This window comes from Rhinoraja longicauda, chromosome 12 (genome assembly GCF_053455715.1).
Source record: "Rhinoraja longicauda isolate Sanriku21f chromosome 12, sRhiLon1.1, whole genome shotgun sequence".
Classification (NCBI taxonomy): domain Eukaryota; kingdom Metazoa; phylum Chordata; class Chondrichthyes; order Rajiformes; family Arhynchobatidae; genus Rhinoraja; species Rhinoraja longicauda.
The window spans coordinates 44,731,462-44,748,779 of NC_135964.1; the positions used below are offsets into that span (position 1 = coordinate 44,731,462).

General features: G+C 49.2%; 1 protein-coding gene across 1 annotated transcript in view; it reads left to right on the forward strand.

Annotated features, from left to right (window-relative positions):
• Positions 1–17,318, forward strand: part of LOC144598975 (cell adhesion molecule DSCAM) — a 565,733-nt gene that overhangs the window by 490,729 nt on the left and 57,686 nt on the right. Inside the window, exons 21-25 of the mRNA XM_078409651.1 lie at positions 1,303–1,456; positions 2,924–3,041; positions 5,287–5,450; positions 7,444–7,542; positions 8,948–9,136. Of these exons, the coding sequence (XP_078265777.1) occupies positions 1,303–1,456; positions 2,924–3,041; positions 5,287–5,450; positions 7,444–7,542; positions 8,948–9,136 (724 nt within the window). The remainder of the gene's footprint in view (positions 1–1,302; positions 1,457–2,923; positions 3,042–5,286; positions 5,451–7,443; positions 7,543–8,947; positions 9,137–17,318) is intronic.

Sequence of the window (17,318 nt, forward strand, 5' to 3'; positions counted from 1 at the left end):
TGTCTTTGGAGTGTGGGTGGAAACCGAAGATCTCGGAGAAAACCCACGCGGTCACGGGGAGAACGTACAAACTCCCTACAGACAAGCACCCGTAGTCGGGATCGAACCCCGGTCTCTGGCGCTGAAAACGCTGTTGGGCAGCAACTCTATCGCTGCACCACCGTGCGTCCAAGCCCCTACCTTGGATGGGGCATCTTGGGCACCATGGACGAATGGGTTGTAGGCAAAGATACTAGAGGAGCAAGATGAACCACTCCGTCAAAATCGCCTATACTGAAGTGTAGTACGCAAAGGAGCGTGACGTCCGCCATTTTAGTAAGCAAAACCTGCCGTTCGCTATGCCTCGCGTAGTGTAATCAGTGTTTTGGGGGAACAGTATACGTGATGATACCATTAAAATGCAGAATCTATCGATTCACAGATTTTTGGTATTTTTTTCTTTTTAAATGTTTCTGCAAGTTTCTGCCTACTAAAATGGCGCCATGACATACTACGGTTTTATGGGTCGAGTGGTCTATCTTGCTCTGCTCTATTATCTTTGGTTGTAGGGCCTGTTTCATTGCTGTGGGACTCTGTGACTCTAAGTAGAACAAGAAAGGCTTTCGCGATTTTACTGATCGAAGCTCCACTGGACAAGGAGAGGGATTCAGCATGATCCATCTCCCCACATTGCCAATAGTGCCTGCTTGTCACAGAGACTGGTGTTCTCCACACTTAACGTGAAAGTGCAGGTCCACCACCGCCGATTTCCCGGCATGCTTGGTTCCAGAGCCTCTCCGGATGATCCGGTTTTGCCGGACCAACAGAGGTCATGGCCTCCGAGGGGAGTCCAACGGCACCGGAACAGTCCGCCCAGGCCACCAGGAAGCCAAGAAACCGGCCCATGAAGTCGGCCTCGGAAGTCGGCTATGGGAACTGATCTGCCGGCTCGGTCCGGGCCGGGGTTCCCGAGCCCCCGCCACAGGGGGGTAGATTCAACCCACCAGGTGGCCACGGAAGTCAGCTATGGGAACAATGACCTCCACAGACGGCTGAGGAGGCCAAATCATTGGCGGAGATTGACGGATTCTTGATTCGTATGGGTGTCAGGGGTTATGGGGAGAAGGCGGGAGAATGGGGTTGAGAGGGACAGATAGACCAGCCATGATTGAATGGCTCGATGGAGTCGACTCGACGGGCCGAATAGCTTCATTCAGCTCCTCCGGCTTATGAAGTTATAAATCAAAACCTTATCGGGGAGGGGGGGGGGGGGTTCTTGGGTTTCACCGCAGCACCGTGCAAGTCCTTTATTTTTCTCCGCAGGTGATCAGTGAATTTGAGGCCTCCCCAGACGTCTTCTATTACCGGATCCCTAACCTGAGCCAGAACCACCTGTACAGCATCTGGGTGGTTGCGATCACAGCAGCTGGGAGGGGGAATTCCAGCGAGATCATCACTGTGGAGCCACTCGCCAAAGGTAAGGCCCTGGAGCAGAATCTGCCGTCGTTAAACCCGAGGCACCGTCACCTCACACCCAAACTCATAAACATGTTCCTCTTTTGACAAGGCTACCTGCCCCCTGTTTATTGTTTTTTAGACTTTATTTTGCACCAACTGAGGTTCCCTGATGAATGATAGATTTGTTTTTAGAGATACTATGTGGAAACAGGAACTTTTGGTCCACACTGTATGCGCGTATATATGTATGTATGTATGTATGTACAGTATGTGTAGAAAGGAACTGCAGATGCTGGTTTAAACCAAAGATAGTCACAAAATGCTGGAGTAACTCAGCGGGACAGGCAGCATCTCTGGAGAGAAGGAATGGGTGACATTTCAGGTGTATGTATGTATGTATGTTTGTGTGTATGTATATATGTATGTATGTATGTACGTGTGTATGTATGTGTGTATGCATATATGTATGTGTGTATATATGTATGTGTGTGTGTATGTATGTGTGTGTATGTATGTGTGTATGTATGTATGTATGTGTGTGTGTGTATGTATGTATGTATGTATGTATGTGTGTATGTATAGAAATACAGCAGGGAAACAGGCCCTTCAGCCAACCAAGTCTGTACCAACCAGCAATCACCCCGTACACTAGCACAATCCTACACACTTGGGACAATTACAAAAGCCAATTAACCTAAAACCTGTGCGTCTTTGGAACGTTGGAGGAAACCGGAGCACCCGGAGAAAACCCACATGGTCACAGGGAGAACGAACAAACTCTGTACAGACAGCACCCGTAGGCAGGATCGAACCTGGGTCTCAGGCACTGTAAGGCAGCAACCCTAACTTTGGAACTCAAAGTATACTCCGTGGACAACCCAGAATCCTATCACCACCAGTTGCATTGTCACAGCACCTCGTGTAGACCACCAGACTCAGAAACAGCTTCTTCCCCCTCTGTATTCAGGCTTCTCAATACTGCTTCCATTGTTTAGGATACAGTCCCGTTTTTAGGTTTTGTAGGTTAAATGGCTTGGTATGAATGTAAATTGTCCCTAGAGTGTGTATAGGATAGTGTAAGTGTGCAGGGATCGCTGGTCAGTGCAGACTCGGTGGGCCGAAGGAACAGATTCCACGCTGTATCTCTAAGCTAAACTAAACTAAAATGCCAGAGTAACTCAGTGGGTCGGGCAGCATCTGAGGAGAAAAAGAGTAGGTGACTTTTCGGGTTGAGCCCCATTTTCAGACCTTTCTTCTCGACCCGAAACGTCACCGATTCCTTTGCTCCACAGATGCTGCCTGACCCGCAGAGTTACTCCAATATGTTGTGAACCATCATCTGCGCTTCCTTCCCACACATACCTTGAGTCCCGTTCATGTTGCTCTTGCTGTTTTATCACGCAGCCCCGTACCATCCTCGTTCATTCTTTAGCTGGATGAGAGGCTCGGTGCAGTTTTAACCTCTTGCCACTGTGATTGTCATCAGCCCCAGCCCGGATCCTAACATTCAGCGGCACCGTGACCACGCCCTGGATGAGAGATATCGTGCTGCCCTGCAAAGTGGTCGGAGACCCAATGCCAGCAGTCAAATGGATGAAGAACAGGTAAATGAGGCAGATAGGCACAAAACGCCAGCTCTATCCGACACACACCAAGGACATTTTACCACGATTACCAGAGTCAATTAATTTGCAAACCTGCACGTCTTTGTAGTGTGGGAGGAAACAGGAGCACCTGGGGAAACCCCACGCAGGCCACTGGGAGAACGTGCAAACTCCGTATAGAGAGCACTCGTAGTCAGGATCGAACCCGGGTCTCTGGCACTGGAAGGGAGCAACTCTACCACTGTGCCACCGTGCTGTGTCCATGTGTTTGAAAGGAATATTCGGTGCTTAGAACAGTGAACCCTCATTTCATACCAGTGACATTTGATACACCTCCCTATATGTCTTGGATGTATTCTCTGACACAGGGTTATACCCGTGTAAGAAAATAACTGCAGATGCTGGTACAAATCGAAAGTATTTATTCACAAAATGCTGGAGTAACTCAGCGGGTCAGGCAGCATCTCAGGAGAGAAGGAATGGGTGACGTTTCGGGTCGAGACCCTTCTTCAGACTGATGTCAGGGGGGCGGGACAAAGGAAGGATATAGGTGGAGACAGGAAGATAGAGGGAGGTCTGGGAAGGGGGAGGGGAAGAGAGGGACAGAGGAACTATCTAAAGTTGGAGAAGTCAATGTTCATACCGCTGGGCTGTAAGCTGCCCAAGCAAAATATGAGGTGCTGTTCCTCCAATTTCCGGTGGGCCTCACTATGGCACTGGAGGAGGCCCATGACAGAAAGGTCAGACTGGGAGTGGGAGGGGGAGTTGAAGTGCTCAGCCACCGGGAGATCAGGTTGGTTAAGGAGGACTGAGCGAAGGTGTTGAGTGAAACGATTGCCGAGCCTGCGTTTGATTTCACCGATGTAAAGAAGTTGATATCTAGAGCAGCGGATGCAATAGATGAGGTTGGAGGAGGTGCAGGTGAACCTCTGTCTCACCTGGAAAGACTGTTTGGGTCCTTGGATGGAGTTGAGGGGGGAGGTAAAGGGACAGGTGTTGCATCTCCTGCGGTTGCAGGGGAAAGTGCCCGGGGATGGGGTGGACGAGTGGACCAGGGAGTTACGGAGGGAATGGTCTCTGTGGAACGCAGAAAGGGGAAGGGAAGGGAAGATGTGGCCAGTAGTGGGGTCCCGTTGTAGGTGACGGAAATGTTGGAGGATGATTTGTTGGATACGCTGGCTGATGGGGTGGAAGGTGAGAACGAGGGGGATTCTGTCCTTGTTACGAGTGGGGGGAGGGGGAGCAAGAGCGGAGCTGCGGGATGTAGAAGAGACCCTAGCAAGAGCCTCATCTATAATGGAAGAGGGGAAGCCCCGTTTCCTGAAGAATGAGGACATCTCTGATGCCCTAGTGTGAAACACCTCATCCCGGGCGCAGATGCGGCGTAGACGGAGGAATTGGGAGTAGGGGATATACTTTTTGCAGGAGACAGAGTGGGAAGAAGTGTAGTCCAGATAGCGGTGCGAGTCAGTGGGTTTATAGTAGATGTCAGTCACTAGTCTGTCACCTGTGATGGAGATGGTGAGGTCCAGAAACGGGAGGGAGATGTCGGAGGTAGTCCAAGTATATTTAAGGGCAGGATGGAAATTGGAAGTGAAGTGTATGAAGTCAGTGAGTTCTGCATGGGTTCATGAGGTAGCACCAATGCAGTCGTCGATGTAGCGGAGGTAGAGTTCGGGGATGGGGCCAGGGTTATACCCATGGTAACTATCGTCTGAAGAAAGACACGTAAAGCTGGAGTAACTCAGCGGGTCAGACGGCATCTCTGGAGAAAAGGAATAGGTGACGTTTTGGGTTGAGACCCTTCTTTAGACTGAGAGCCAGGGGAAATGGAAGTGAGAGCTATAGACTGCGATATAGGGAGATATAGAAGAAATGAATGAAAGATATGCCAAAAAGTGACGATGTTAAAGGAAACTGGCCATTGTTAGCTGTGGGCTAGGTGAAAACGAGTTACAGACAATGAGACTCACCAGGACGACAGTGAAACTAGTACAACGACTAGTGTGGGGGAGGGATGGAGAGAGAGGGGATCCAAGGGTTACTTGAAGTTAGAGAGATCAATATTCATACCGCTGGGTTGTAAGCATGAGGCGGTGTTCCTCCAACTTGCGTGTGGCGGCACCGACAATCGACACCTGTCGGCTTTAAACTGCGCAATATCAGGCAATTTGGTGATCAGAGCCAACGTTGATCTCATGCTTTGTATGTTTTTGACTCTTTGCCTCTGTGTTCTCTGGTCTAGCAATGGAACGCCAGTCCCTGTCCTAACCGATGGTCGCAGAAACATCTTCAACAATGGGAGCTTTGTGATTCGCACGGTGAAAGCAGAGGACTCGGGATACTACAGCTGCAGGTCAACTAATAGCTGGGGATCAGACGAGATCCTGCTCAATCTTCAGGTGCAAGGTGAGCACATCCCACTGGATGAGACATCCCTTCTACCTTCTCCTTCCGTCCACTTTCCACTCCTGCGTAACGTGAGCATTTAGAAACCTGTGCTGGAGGCCATTTTGTCCTGCAGGCCTCGGTTATTTGTGTTTCGCCAACCGTGACCAATGTTGCAGCTGAATGGGACTGTGCTGATGCTAATTAACTGCTGAAGGCCACAAGGGGACTACAGCGCAGGAGATACAGACAGGCACATGGAATCGAGGCAACAAGGTTCAGCCTTTGCTTGTTTGCGTTAGGAACTTCTTTAGTCAGAGGGTAGTTAATCTGTGGGTCTCATTGTCACAGGTCTGTGGAGGGCTGTGGAGGCCAAGTCAGTGGATATTTTTAAAGCAAGAGATAGACAAATTCTCGATTAGAACGGGTGTCAAGGGTTATGGGGAGAAGGCAAGAAAATGGGATTCGGAGGCAGAGATCAGCCATGATTGAATGGCGGTGTAGACTCGATGGGCCGAATGGCCTAATTCTACTCCTGTAACGGGCGAACTTGAACTTGTGGTTAGTTTAGTTTCAGTTTTGTTTCGTTTACAGACTCGGTGGGCCGAAGGGCCTGTGTCCGCGCCGACCAGCGATCCCCGCACACCTACTCTATCCACCACACGCTAGGGACAATGTTACAATTTACAGAAGCCAGTTAACCTGCAAACCTGTACGTCTTTGGAGTGTGGGAGGAAACCGGAGATCCCAGAGAAAACCCACGCAGGGTCACGGGGAGAACGTACAAACTCTGTACAGACAGCACCCGTAGTCAGGATCGAACCCGGGTCTTTTTGCGCTGTAAGGCAGCAGCTCTACCGTTGCACCACCGTGCCGCCCAAATTCACCATTTGTGTTTCATTAATGGTGAGCTGGATTACTGTGACCTACGTTATAGCTCCGTGGGGCTCTGCTGATGCTCAGTATCTGCCGAAGGCCACAAAGGGACTACAGTGTAGGATACACGGACACGGACAGGCACATGGATGCAAAGTAATAAGGGGATCAGATGAGATCAACTTACATGAGGGGGAACATCTTTACTCAGAGGGTGGTGGCTGTATGGAATGGGCTTCCGGTGGAAGTGGTGGAGGCTGGCTCGATTTTATTATTTAAGAGTAAATTGGATAGGTATATGGATAGGAGGGGATTAGAGGGTTATGGTCTGAGTGCAGGTAGATGAGACTAGGTCAGGGAGAATGGTCGGCGTGGACTGGTAGGGCCGGACAGGCCTGTTTCCATGCTGTAGTTGTTATATGTTATATGTTATATGTTTACAAATGGTGCATTGTTTCCCCTTGGCTAATGCTTGAGAATTAGATAAACCACATACAGAAACACAGTGCAAGTGTATCTGGATAGAAGATTAATTATGGAGACCTCTCACGCTGTGTATCATTAACTGAAGGTAATAGTATTTTAATATCATAGGAAGAAACGTATTAGACCTTGCCTGCAGGCTTGTATACACTGGAATTTAGAAGGATGAGAGGGGGATCTTATCGAAACATATAAGATTATTAAGGGGTAGGACACGTTGGAGGCAGGAGACATGTTCCCAATGTTGGGGGAGTCCAGAACCAGGGGCCACAGTTTAAGAATAAGGGGTAGGCCATTTAGAATGGAGATGAGGAAAAACTTTTTCAGTCAGAGAGTTGTACATCTGTGGAATGCTCTGCCTCAGAAGGCAGTGGAGGCCAAGTCTCTGAATGCATTCAAGAGAGAGCTCGATAGAGCTCTTAAGGATAGCGGAGTCAGGGGGTATGGGGAGAAGGCAGGAACGGGGTACTGATTGAGAATGATCAGCCATGATCACATTGAATGGTGGTGCTGGCTCGAAGGGCCGAATGGCCTACTCCTGCACCTATTGTCTATTGAAGGGGGAATAATTCCCATGCATTTGCTGATGATGTCGAAAAAGATGTGTTCTTTCCATGCTTATTTTAACCCTGTGCCCACACTTCCCTTCCAACAGTTCCACCAGACCAACCTCGTTTAACGGTCTCCAAGACAACCTCGAATTCCATCACGCTGTCCTGGATACCGGGCGACAATGGCGGGAGCTCCATTCGAGGTAGGAAGCCTTTAGACTTTGGAGACACAGCGTGGAGAGAGGCTCTTCGCCACACCGAGACCGCGCCCACCAGCGATCATCCCGTACACTAGCACTGTCCTACACACACTGGGGACATTTTACAATTTACAGAAGCCAACTAACCTGCAAACCTGTACGTCTTTGGAGGGTGGGAGAAAACCGGAGCACCCGGAGAAAGCCCACAGAAGACAGTGGAGGCCAATTTACTGGATGCATTCAAGAGAGAGTTAGATATCGCTCTTAGGGCTAACGGAATGGGGGAGTCCAGAACCAGGGGCCACAGTTTAAGAATAAGGGGTAGGTAGAACGGAGACGAGAAAAAACTTTTTCAGTCAGAGAGTTGTAAATCTGTGAAATTCTCTGCCTCAGAAGGCAGTGGAGGCCAATTCTCTGGATGCTTTCAGGAGAGAGCTAGATAGAGCTCTTAACGATAGCGGAGTCAGGGGGGTATGGGGAGAAGCTGACAAGTTATATTAGAATGCTGCCTGGATTAGAAGGCACTAACTGTAAGGAAAGGTTGGACAAATGTAGAGTCATAGAGAATCATAGGGTCGTACAGCACGGAAACAGTCCCTTCGGCCCAACTTTCTCATGCCGATGAAAATGCCCCATCTACACCAATCCCACCTGCCTGCATTTGGCCCATATTGCTCTAAACCTTTGCTATCCATGTATGTGTTACGAATGTCTTTTAAACCTTATAGAGAAGCATCCCTCTGGAGCATTGGAGGCTGAGGGGAGACCTGATACATGTAGGTGTGGAAGGTGTAGCTAGGGTTGACCCCAGATGGGGAATATCAAAGACCAGAAGGCATAGCTTTCAGGTGAGAGGGGCAAAGTTTAAGGGAGATTAGTTTAGAGATACAGGCCCTTTGGCCCACCGGGTCCGCGCCGACCAGCGATCCCCGCACACATTAACACTATCCTAGAACCCACTGGGGACAATTTTTACATTTACCACATTCTACATACTACATGCCTGTACTTCTTTGGAGTGTGGGAGGAAACCGAAGACCTCAGAAAAAACCCTGCGCAGGTCACGGGGAGAACTCCGTACAGCAGCGCCCGTGGTCGGGATCGAACCCGGGTCTCCTGCGATGCATTCGTTGTAAGGCAGGACAAGTTTACAGAAGCCAATTGACCTACAAACCTGCGCGTCTTTGGAATGTGTGAGGAAGCCGGAGCACCCGGAGAAAACCCACACAGTCACAACGTACAAACGCCATACAGATAGCAACTCTACCGCTGCGCCACCGTGCCCGCCGATGTGCAGGGCCAGCTTTTTACACAGTGAGCAGTGGGGCGTCTGCCTCTCAACCCCATTCTCCTGCCCTCTCCCCGTGACCCCTGAGGCCCCCTGACCCCCTGATGTTGTCTTCCTCAGGTTACATCCTGCAGTACTCGGAGGACAACAGTGAGCAGTGGGGAAGCTTCCCCATCAGCCCCAGCGAGCGCTCCTACCGTCTGGAGAACCTCAAGTGCGGCACGTGGTACAAGTTCACCCTGACCGCGCAGAACGGGGTGGGGCCCGGCCGCATCAGCGAGATCATCGAGGCGAAAACACACGGGAAAGGTACGGCACTTGTGTCAGGATGGCGGGGAAAACAAGCACAGCATTAAAGGACATGCTTTTTGGGGGGATTTGTGTGCTTCCTATTTTCAACAGTTTTCAAAACCACTGGGACCCCTCTTGCCATTCCTTCCACCATCCCTCCGTACCTCCCTCCCTTCAATCTTCATCCCTCCCTCCCACCCTCCCACCCTCTCTTCCTTCCTTCCTTCTTTCCTTCCGCCTTTCCTCCCTCTCATCCTTCCTCCCTCCCTCCCTTTCCATCCATCTATCCATCGCTCTCTCACTTTCTCTCTCTATCCCATGACCCTCTCCACCGCTCTCTTTTTTTCTCACCTCTCTTCTCCTCATTTTTCCTTCTCTCTCACCCCTCTCCCTCTCCTCTCCTCTCCCGCTCTCTCACCTGCACTCTCCCCCTCCCTCACCTCTCCTCTCACCTCTCTCTCTCTCTCTCTCTCTCTCTCTCTCTCTCTCTCTCTCTCTCTCTCTCTCTCTCTCTCTCTCTCTCTCTCTTCTCTCTCTCTCTCTCTCTCTCTCTCTCTCTCTCTCTCTCTCTCTCTCTCTCTCTCTCTCTCTCTCTCTCTCTCTCTCTCTCTCTCTCTCTCTCTCTCTCTCTCTCTCTCTCTCTCTCTCTCATTCCCCTCTCACCCTTTCTCACCTCCATTCTCCCTCACTCTCACCTCTTCCATCCCTCTTTCTCACTCTTCGCTCTCTCTCCTTTCCCCATCTCTCCCCTTCCCCCTTGCTCACTGCCTTTCTCTCTCTTTGCCGGCCCCTACCCTCTCCCTATCATTACTCACACTGCCAAGTGTTTTGTGGTTTGGAGCCACCTGTGATGTTATCATCTCACAATGTTATAATACTCATGATCGGTTCGTTGGGATAATGTTGGTAAATGAAGGGATGATATAAAAGCTGTTGTTCCTAACCTGTGCACTCCTCATTCTCATTAGTAGATATGGATGTCATTCATCAACCCCCCACTATCAAATAACCTGTTACAGTCCATCAGTGGGGGAGAAACTTGCTTGTCACTGAACACACAGGGTGTACGCATCATAAGGTCATAAGGGATAGGAGTAGAATTAGGCCATTCGGCCCATCATGTCTACTCCGCCATTCAATCATGGCCGTTCTATCTCGCCCTCCTAACCCCATTTTCCTGTCTTTCCCCATAACCTCTGACACCTGCACTAATCAAGAATCTATCTATCTCTGCCTTAAAAATGTCCACTGACTTGGCCTCCACAGCCTTCAGTGGCAAAGAATTCCACAGATTCGCCACCCTCTGACTAAAGAAATTTCTCCTCATCTCCTTCCTAAAAGAACGTCCTTTAATTCTGAGGCTATGACCTCTGGTTCTAGACTCTCCCACTGGTGGAAACATCACATCCACTCTATCCAAGCCTTTCACTATTCTGTATGTTTCAATGAGGTCCCCCCCCCCCTCATTCTTCTAAACTCGCATCCTCGAGTCTTCACTGAAAATCAGTAAAACTACAGATGCTGCAAATGCTGGAAGCACTCAGGGGTCAGGCAGTATCTGTGGAGAGAGAAACTGAACTCACAGAGGGTCTCAGACCTAAACACTATCTGCTTCACTTTCCGCGGGTGAGGCCTGACCTGGTGAGGGTTTCCAGCATTTCCTGATTTTGTCTCACATCCCTCGTTCCATTGACCAAAATGGAGGTGCGGGAGGTTGGAACACATCCAGCCGTTGATTCATATTTGCCACCAGTGACAGAGATAAGATTAGTTTTGTTTATCGATACACCACAGAAACAGGTCCTTCGGCCCATCGAGTCCACGCCGACCAGTTTGCACTAGTTTCACGTCAACCCACCTTTGCATCCACTCTCTGCACACCAGGGGCAATTTAAAGAGGTCAATTAACCTACAAACCCGCACGTCTTTGCGATGTGGGGGGAAACGGAGCTCCCGGAGGGACCCCATGCAGTCACAGGGAGAACATGAAAGCTCCACGCAGCCAGCACCTGAGGTCAGGATGGAACCCGTGTCTCTGGCGCTGTGAGGTAGCAGCTCTACCAGCCGCACCACTGTGCTGTAAGGAAGGGGCAGTCACGTGTAGCACATCAGAGGGAAGCTAATGTAGAAACGAGGAACTGGAGATGCTGGTTTGCCAAGGAAAGACACGAAAGGCTGGAGTAACTCAGCGGGTCAGGCAGCATCCTTGGAGAACCTGGGTAGGTGATGTTTCGGGTCAGGGCCCTTCTTCAGAGGGCAGCTACTACTCATGAGTGCATATCTCAGCGGCAGTCAATGCTATAAGCAAAGGACAGGAACGACAGTGGGATCTTTCCATGTGCACTGAAAAAGCACTGCACCAATGCACGGTGGAACAGCAGTAGAATTACTGCCTCGCAGTACTAGAGACCCGGGTTCGATCCCGACTACGGGTGCTGTCTGGCTGGAGCTTGTGGTCTCTCTGGGACCGCACAGGTTTTCCCCGAGTGCTCCGGTCTCCTCCCATATCCCAAAGACGTGCAGGTTTGCCGGGTAATCGGCTTCCGTAAAGTTTGCCCTTCGTGTGTAGGATGGGAAAATGGGATAACATGGAACTAGTGCACGGGTGATTCATCGACTTCTCCAACTTTAGATAGTTCCTCTGTCCCTCTCTTCCCCTTCCCCCTTCCCAGATCTCCCACTATCTTCCTGTCTCCACCTATATCCTTCCTTTGTCCCGCCCCCCCCGACATCAGTCGACCCGAAACGTCACCCATGCCTTCTCTCCTGAGATGCTGCCTGACCTGCTGAGTTACTCCAGCATTTTGTGAATAAATACCTTCGATTTGTACCAGCATCTGCAGTTATTTTCTTACACTAGGGGGGAGCGTTGGTCGGTGCAGATGCAAAAAGGCATTTAAAAGACATTCGGAAAGCTACATGGATAGGAAAGGTAGTCACAAAATGCTGGAGTAACTCAGCAGGACAGGCAGCACCAGACTGAAGAAGGGTCTCGGCCCGAAACATCGCCCTCTCCTTCTCTCCAGAGATGCTGCTTGGCCCGCTGAGTTACTCCAGCATTTTGTGCCCATCTTCGATTTAAGCCAGCATCTGCAGTTCTTTCCTACACTTGGACAGGAAAGGTTTTGCCGGATGCAGGCTAAACGCGGGCAGGTGGGACTAGTGTGAATGGGGTCGGCATGGACAAGTTGGGCTGAAGGGCCTGTTTCTGTGCTGTATGACTCCATGACTCTACGACACTGAGAAAGCATTGTAGACCTCCACTCAAAACTAACTCCACCAGCTGCCACTTGCTTCACTTGCCTGCAGTCTAACTCCATAGAGGACTGCGGTGTTGGAAGTAAGTTTACTTCTCCCTTCACTCGACTTCCATTTCACTGCCGCATTTTGCCTTGGAGCTGCAGTCGGGTTTCTATGGTAACCAGAAATTTGCCGGCTCCAATGATCAAAAGACTACACGGGGTCACAACGTGAGTGATTCCCCCGGAAAAAAATGACTTTAACCCTCTCCTTGCAGAGGCAGAGAATTCCACAGATTCACAACTCTCTGACTAAAACAGTTTTTCCTCATCTCAGTTCTAAATGGCCTACCCCTTATTCTTAAACTGTGGCCCCTGGTTCTGGACTCCCCCAACATTGGGAACATGTTTCCTGCCTCTAACATGTCCAACCCCTTAATAATCTTATACGTTTCGATAAGATCCCCTCTCATCCTTCTAAATTCCAGTGTATACAAACCTAGTCGCTCCAGTCTTCCAACATATGACAGTCCCGCCATTCCGGGAATTAACCTAGTAAACCTACACTGCACGCCCTTCTTCAGAGATAACCATACTTAACCATGGTTGTGGCCAACATATGCATTGCCTCGTGTTCATATAGTCCCCAAACACCCAGCGTGTCTCTCACGATGAAGGATTGTTGCACTTAATATTCTCTTCAATAATTTTGTTTATTAATTATAAAAATAATGCACATGTCAGAGAAATGTAGGGAACTACTTCTCCCCTCATCTCTCCACAGCTCACAATGGGGCACACCTTCCGGTGATAAAGCTGGAGTTTGCTGCTTATTATTGGCCGCCTTTCCTTAACAAATTTACTATTTCCATAATCCTTTTCCAATTTGGTCTTTGTATTTTAATTTGCTGGTTTCTATTATCAGAGGCAGAGGATGGCCAAATGGATCAGAGATTTATCGCCCTCTGGTGGATGTTAAAAATTACTTTGGAACATTTTAAACACTAAGTCATAAACCTTGGCTCTTTGTCTTCGTTTAGTTTAGAGATACAGCCCAGAATCAGGCGCTTTGGCCCACCGAGACCGCGCCGACCAGCGATCCCCTCGTACACACTAACACTAACCTACAGACACTGGGGACAATTTACTAATCTGACCAAAGCCAATTAACCTACAAACCTGAACGTCTTTGGAGTGTGGGAGGAAACCAGAGCACCCGGAGAAAACCCACGCGGGTCACAGGGGGAGAAGGTACAAACTCTGTACAGACAGCACCCGTAGTCGGGATCGAACCTGGAATTGTAAGGCAGCAAATCTGCGCCACCGCTGCGCCACCGGGCTCTTTACATCCTGCCTTTCAAGGCCTCATCATCTCTTGTTGACATTATCATGGTCATTCGACAGATACGGTGGCGGGGGCGGCACGGTGGCGCAGTGGTAGAGTCACTGCTTTACAGCGCTAGAGACCCGTGTTCGATCCTGACTATGGGTGCTATCTGAACAGAGTTTGTACGTTCTCCCCGTGACCGGCGTGGGTTTTCCCCGGGATAGACAATAGACAATAGGTGTATCACGAAACTAAACTAAATGATGGTGGCGTTTAAGAACATTTTAGATCGGCACAGAGATATATATATATGCAGGGAACAGAGGGATATGGAGCACATGCAGGCAGAAGAGATGGGTTTAATTTGGCATTGAGTTCGGCAAGGGCAATGTGGGCCAGAGGGCCTGTTCCTGCGATGTACTATTCAGGGAAATCTGTCCGTTCCCTCCCCAAAGGCTGTCTGACAGACTGAGTTCCTCCTGCACTTTGTGTTTCGCTCAAGACTGCAGCGTCTGCAGTTCCTTTCGTCTCCGTGAACCTCCAGGCAATAGTGCCTTCTCCTTTCATTCCCAACTTCAACGGCTGACAGGAATAAGACCAGGGTATGATATGGAGGGGGGGGGGGGGGGGGGGGGGAAACATATCCCTGTTCCATGATCACATTGAATGGCGGTTCTGGCTCGAAGGGCCGAACGGCCTCCTCCTGCACCTATTGTCTATTGTCTATCCCGGGGAAAACCCACGCCGGTCACGGGGAGAACGTACAAACTCTGTACAGATAGCACCCATAGTCAGGATCGAACACGGGTCTCTAGCGCTGTAAAGCAGTGACTCTACCACTGCGCCACCGTGCCGCCCCCGCCACCGTATCTGTCGAATGACCATGATAATGTCAACAAGAGATGATGAGGCCTTGAAAGGCAGGATGTAAAGAGCCCGGTGGCGCAGATTTGCTGCCTTACAATTCCAGGTTCGATCCCGACTACGGGTGCTGTCTGTACAGAGTTTGTACCTTCTCCCCCTGTGACCCGCGTGGGTTTTCTCCGGGTGCTCTGGTTTCCTCCCACACTCCAAAGACGTTCAGGTTTGTAGGTTAATTGGCTTTGGTCAGATTAGTAAATTGTCCCCAGTGTCTGTAGGTTAGTGTTAGTGTGTACGAGGGGATCGCTGGTCGGCGCGGTCTCGGTGGGCCAAAGCGCCTGATTCTGGGCTGTATCTCTAAACTAAACGAAGACAAAGAGCCAAGGTTTATGACTTAGTGTTTAAAATGTTCCAAAGTAATTTTTAACATCCACCAGAGGGCGATAAATCTCTGATCCATTTGGCCATCCTCTGCCTCTGATAATAGAAACCAGCAAATTAAAATACAAAGACCAATTGGAAAAGGATTATGGAAATAGTAAATTTGTTAAGGAAAGGCGGCCAATAATCAGCAGCAAACTCCAGCTTTATCACCGGAAGGTGTGCCCCATTGTGAGCTGTGGAGAGATGAGGGGAGAAGTAGTTCCCTACATTTCTCTGACATGTGCATTATTTTTATAATTAATAAACAAAATTATTGAAGAGAATATTAAGTGCAACAATCCTTCATCGTGAGAGACACGCTGGGTGTTTGGGGACTATATGAACACGAGGCAATGCATATGTTGGCCACAACCATGGTTAAGTATGGTTATCTCTGAAGAAGGGCGTGCAGTGTAGGTTTACTAGGTTAATTCCCGGAATGGCGGGACTGTCATATGTTGGAAGACTGGAGCGACTAGGTTTGTATACACTGGAATTTAGAAGGATGAGAGGGGATCTTATCGAAACGTATAAGATTATTAAGGGGTTGGACATGTTAGAGGCAGGAAACATGTTCCCAATGTTGGGGGAGTCCAGAACCAGGGGCCACAGTTTAAGAATAAGGGGTAGGCCATTTAGAACTGAGATGAGGAAAAACTGTTTTAGTCAGAGAGTTGTGAATCTGTGGAATTCTCTGCCTCAGAGGGCAGTGGAGGCCAATTCTCTGAATACATTCAAGAGAGAGCTAGATAGAGCTCTTAAGGATAGCGGAGTCAGGGGGTATGGGGAGAAAGCAGGAACGGGGTACTGATTGAGAATGATCAGCCATGATCACATTGAATGGTGGTGCTGGCTCGAAGGGCCGAATGGCCTACTCCTGCACCTATTGTCTATTGTCTATTGTCTAAAAATAAGGAGATTTTTGTTCCTGCAATGAGACTAATGGAGGCATATCAAGTGAAATTAAATCAAGTTGAGTTTATTGTCCAATGCACAGAATTGGTGAGGTATGGTGGCGCAGCGGTAGTGTTACTGCCTCACAGCGCTTATAGCACCAGAGAGCCGTTCAATCCCGACTACGGGAGCTTGTCTGTGCGGAGTTTGTACCTGTGACCTGTGTGGGTTTTCAAGGAAGGAGATGAGGAGAAATTTCTGTAGTCAGAGGGTGGTGAATCTGTGGAATTCTTTCCCACTGAAGGCTGTGGAGGCCGTCAGTGGACATTTTTAAGGCTGAGATAGATAGAGTTTTGATTGGTACAGGTGTCAGAGGTTATGGGGAGAAGGCAGGAGATTGGGGTTAGGAGGGAGAGATAGATCAGCCATGATTGAATGGCGGAGTAAACTTTGGTGAAGCCTCTCAATTGCTGGCCTCTGGGTCTTAGAAGGAAAGCTCTAAAGCTACAAAGCTACAAAGCCCTCCATAGCTACAAAGCCCTCCATAACCTGGCCCCATCCTACCTGACTGACCTCCTCCACAGGCACACTCCCACCTGCACCCTCCGCTCTGCTGCTGCCAACCTCCTGTCCCCCCCCATCCGGACCAAACTCAGATCCTGGGGGGACAGGGCTTTCTCCATCGCTGCTCCCACCCTCTGGAACTCACTACCCCAAACCGTCAGAGACTCCTCCTCACTCACCACATTCAAAACATCACTGAAGTCTCACCTGTTCAGCACAGCCTTCAACCACTGACCGTCACCTCACCTTCTGTCTCTTTTTCTGTTCGTTTACTTATTTATCTATTTATTTTCTTCTCTATGTTCTAGTAATCCCTGTAAAGCGTCTTTGAGTGTTTGAAAAGCGCTATATAAATGTAATGCATTATTATTATTATTATTATTATTAATGCTGGACTAAGATACACAAGTCGTGAGCTGATGCTGCAATCATCTTTTGCCCATCCACCTCAAATACCCACTCATCAGAAAGGATCTTCAAGTTGCCTTCTGGCTGTTTTTGCATTGAGATCTTGCAGTTGGAAAACGGATCGTTTTCGGTTGGTTTTACAGAATATTATAACAAGCGGCAATTTCTACGGATCATTGGAGAGGAAATTGTAGTGAATTCCTTGTGCTTATTTGAAGAAAATATTTGCTCTAAACTTTCATAAACCTTTCCCCCAAAGACATGACCCTTTGGTAATATGGGGCTTAGTTTAGTTTAGAGTTTTCTATAGCTTTTTTAATAGTTTTTTCAGGGACACAGCGCGGAAACAGGCCCTTCGGCCCACCGAGTCCGCACCGACCAGCGATCCCCGCACATTAACACTATCCTACACACACTCGGGACAATTTACAATTCTACCAAGCCAATTAACCTGCAAACCTGTATGTCTTTGGAGTGTGGGATG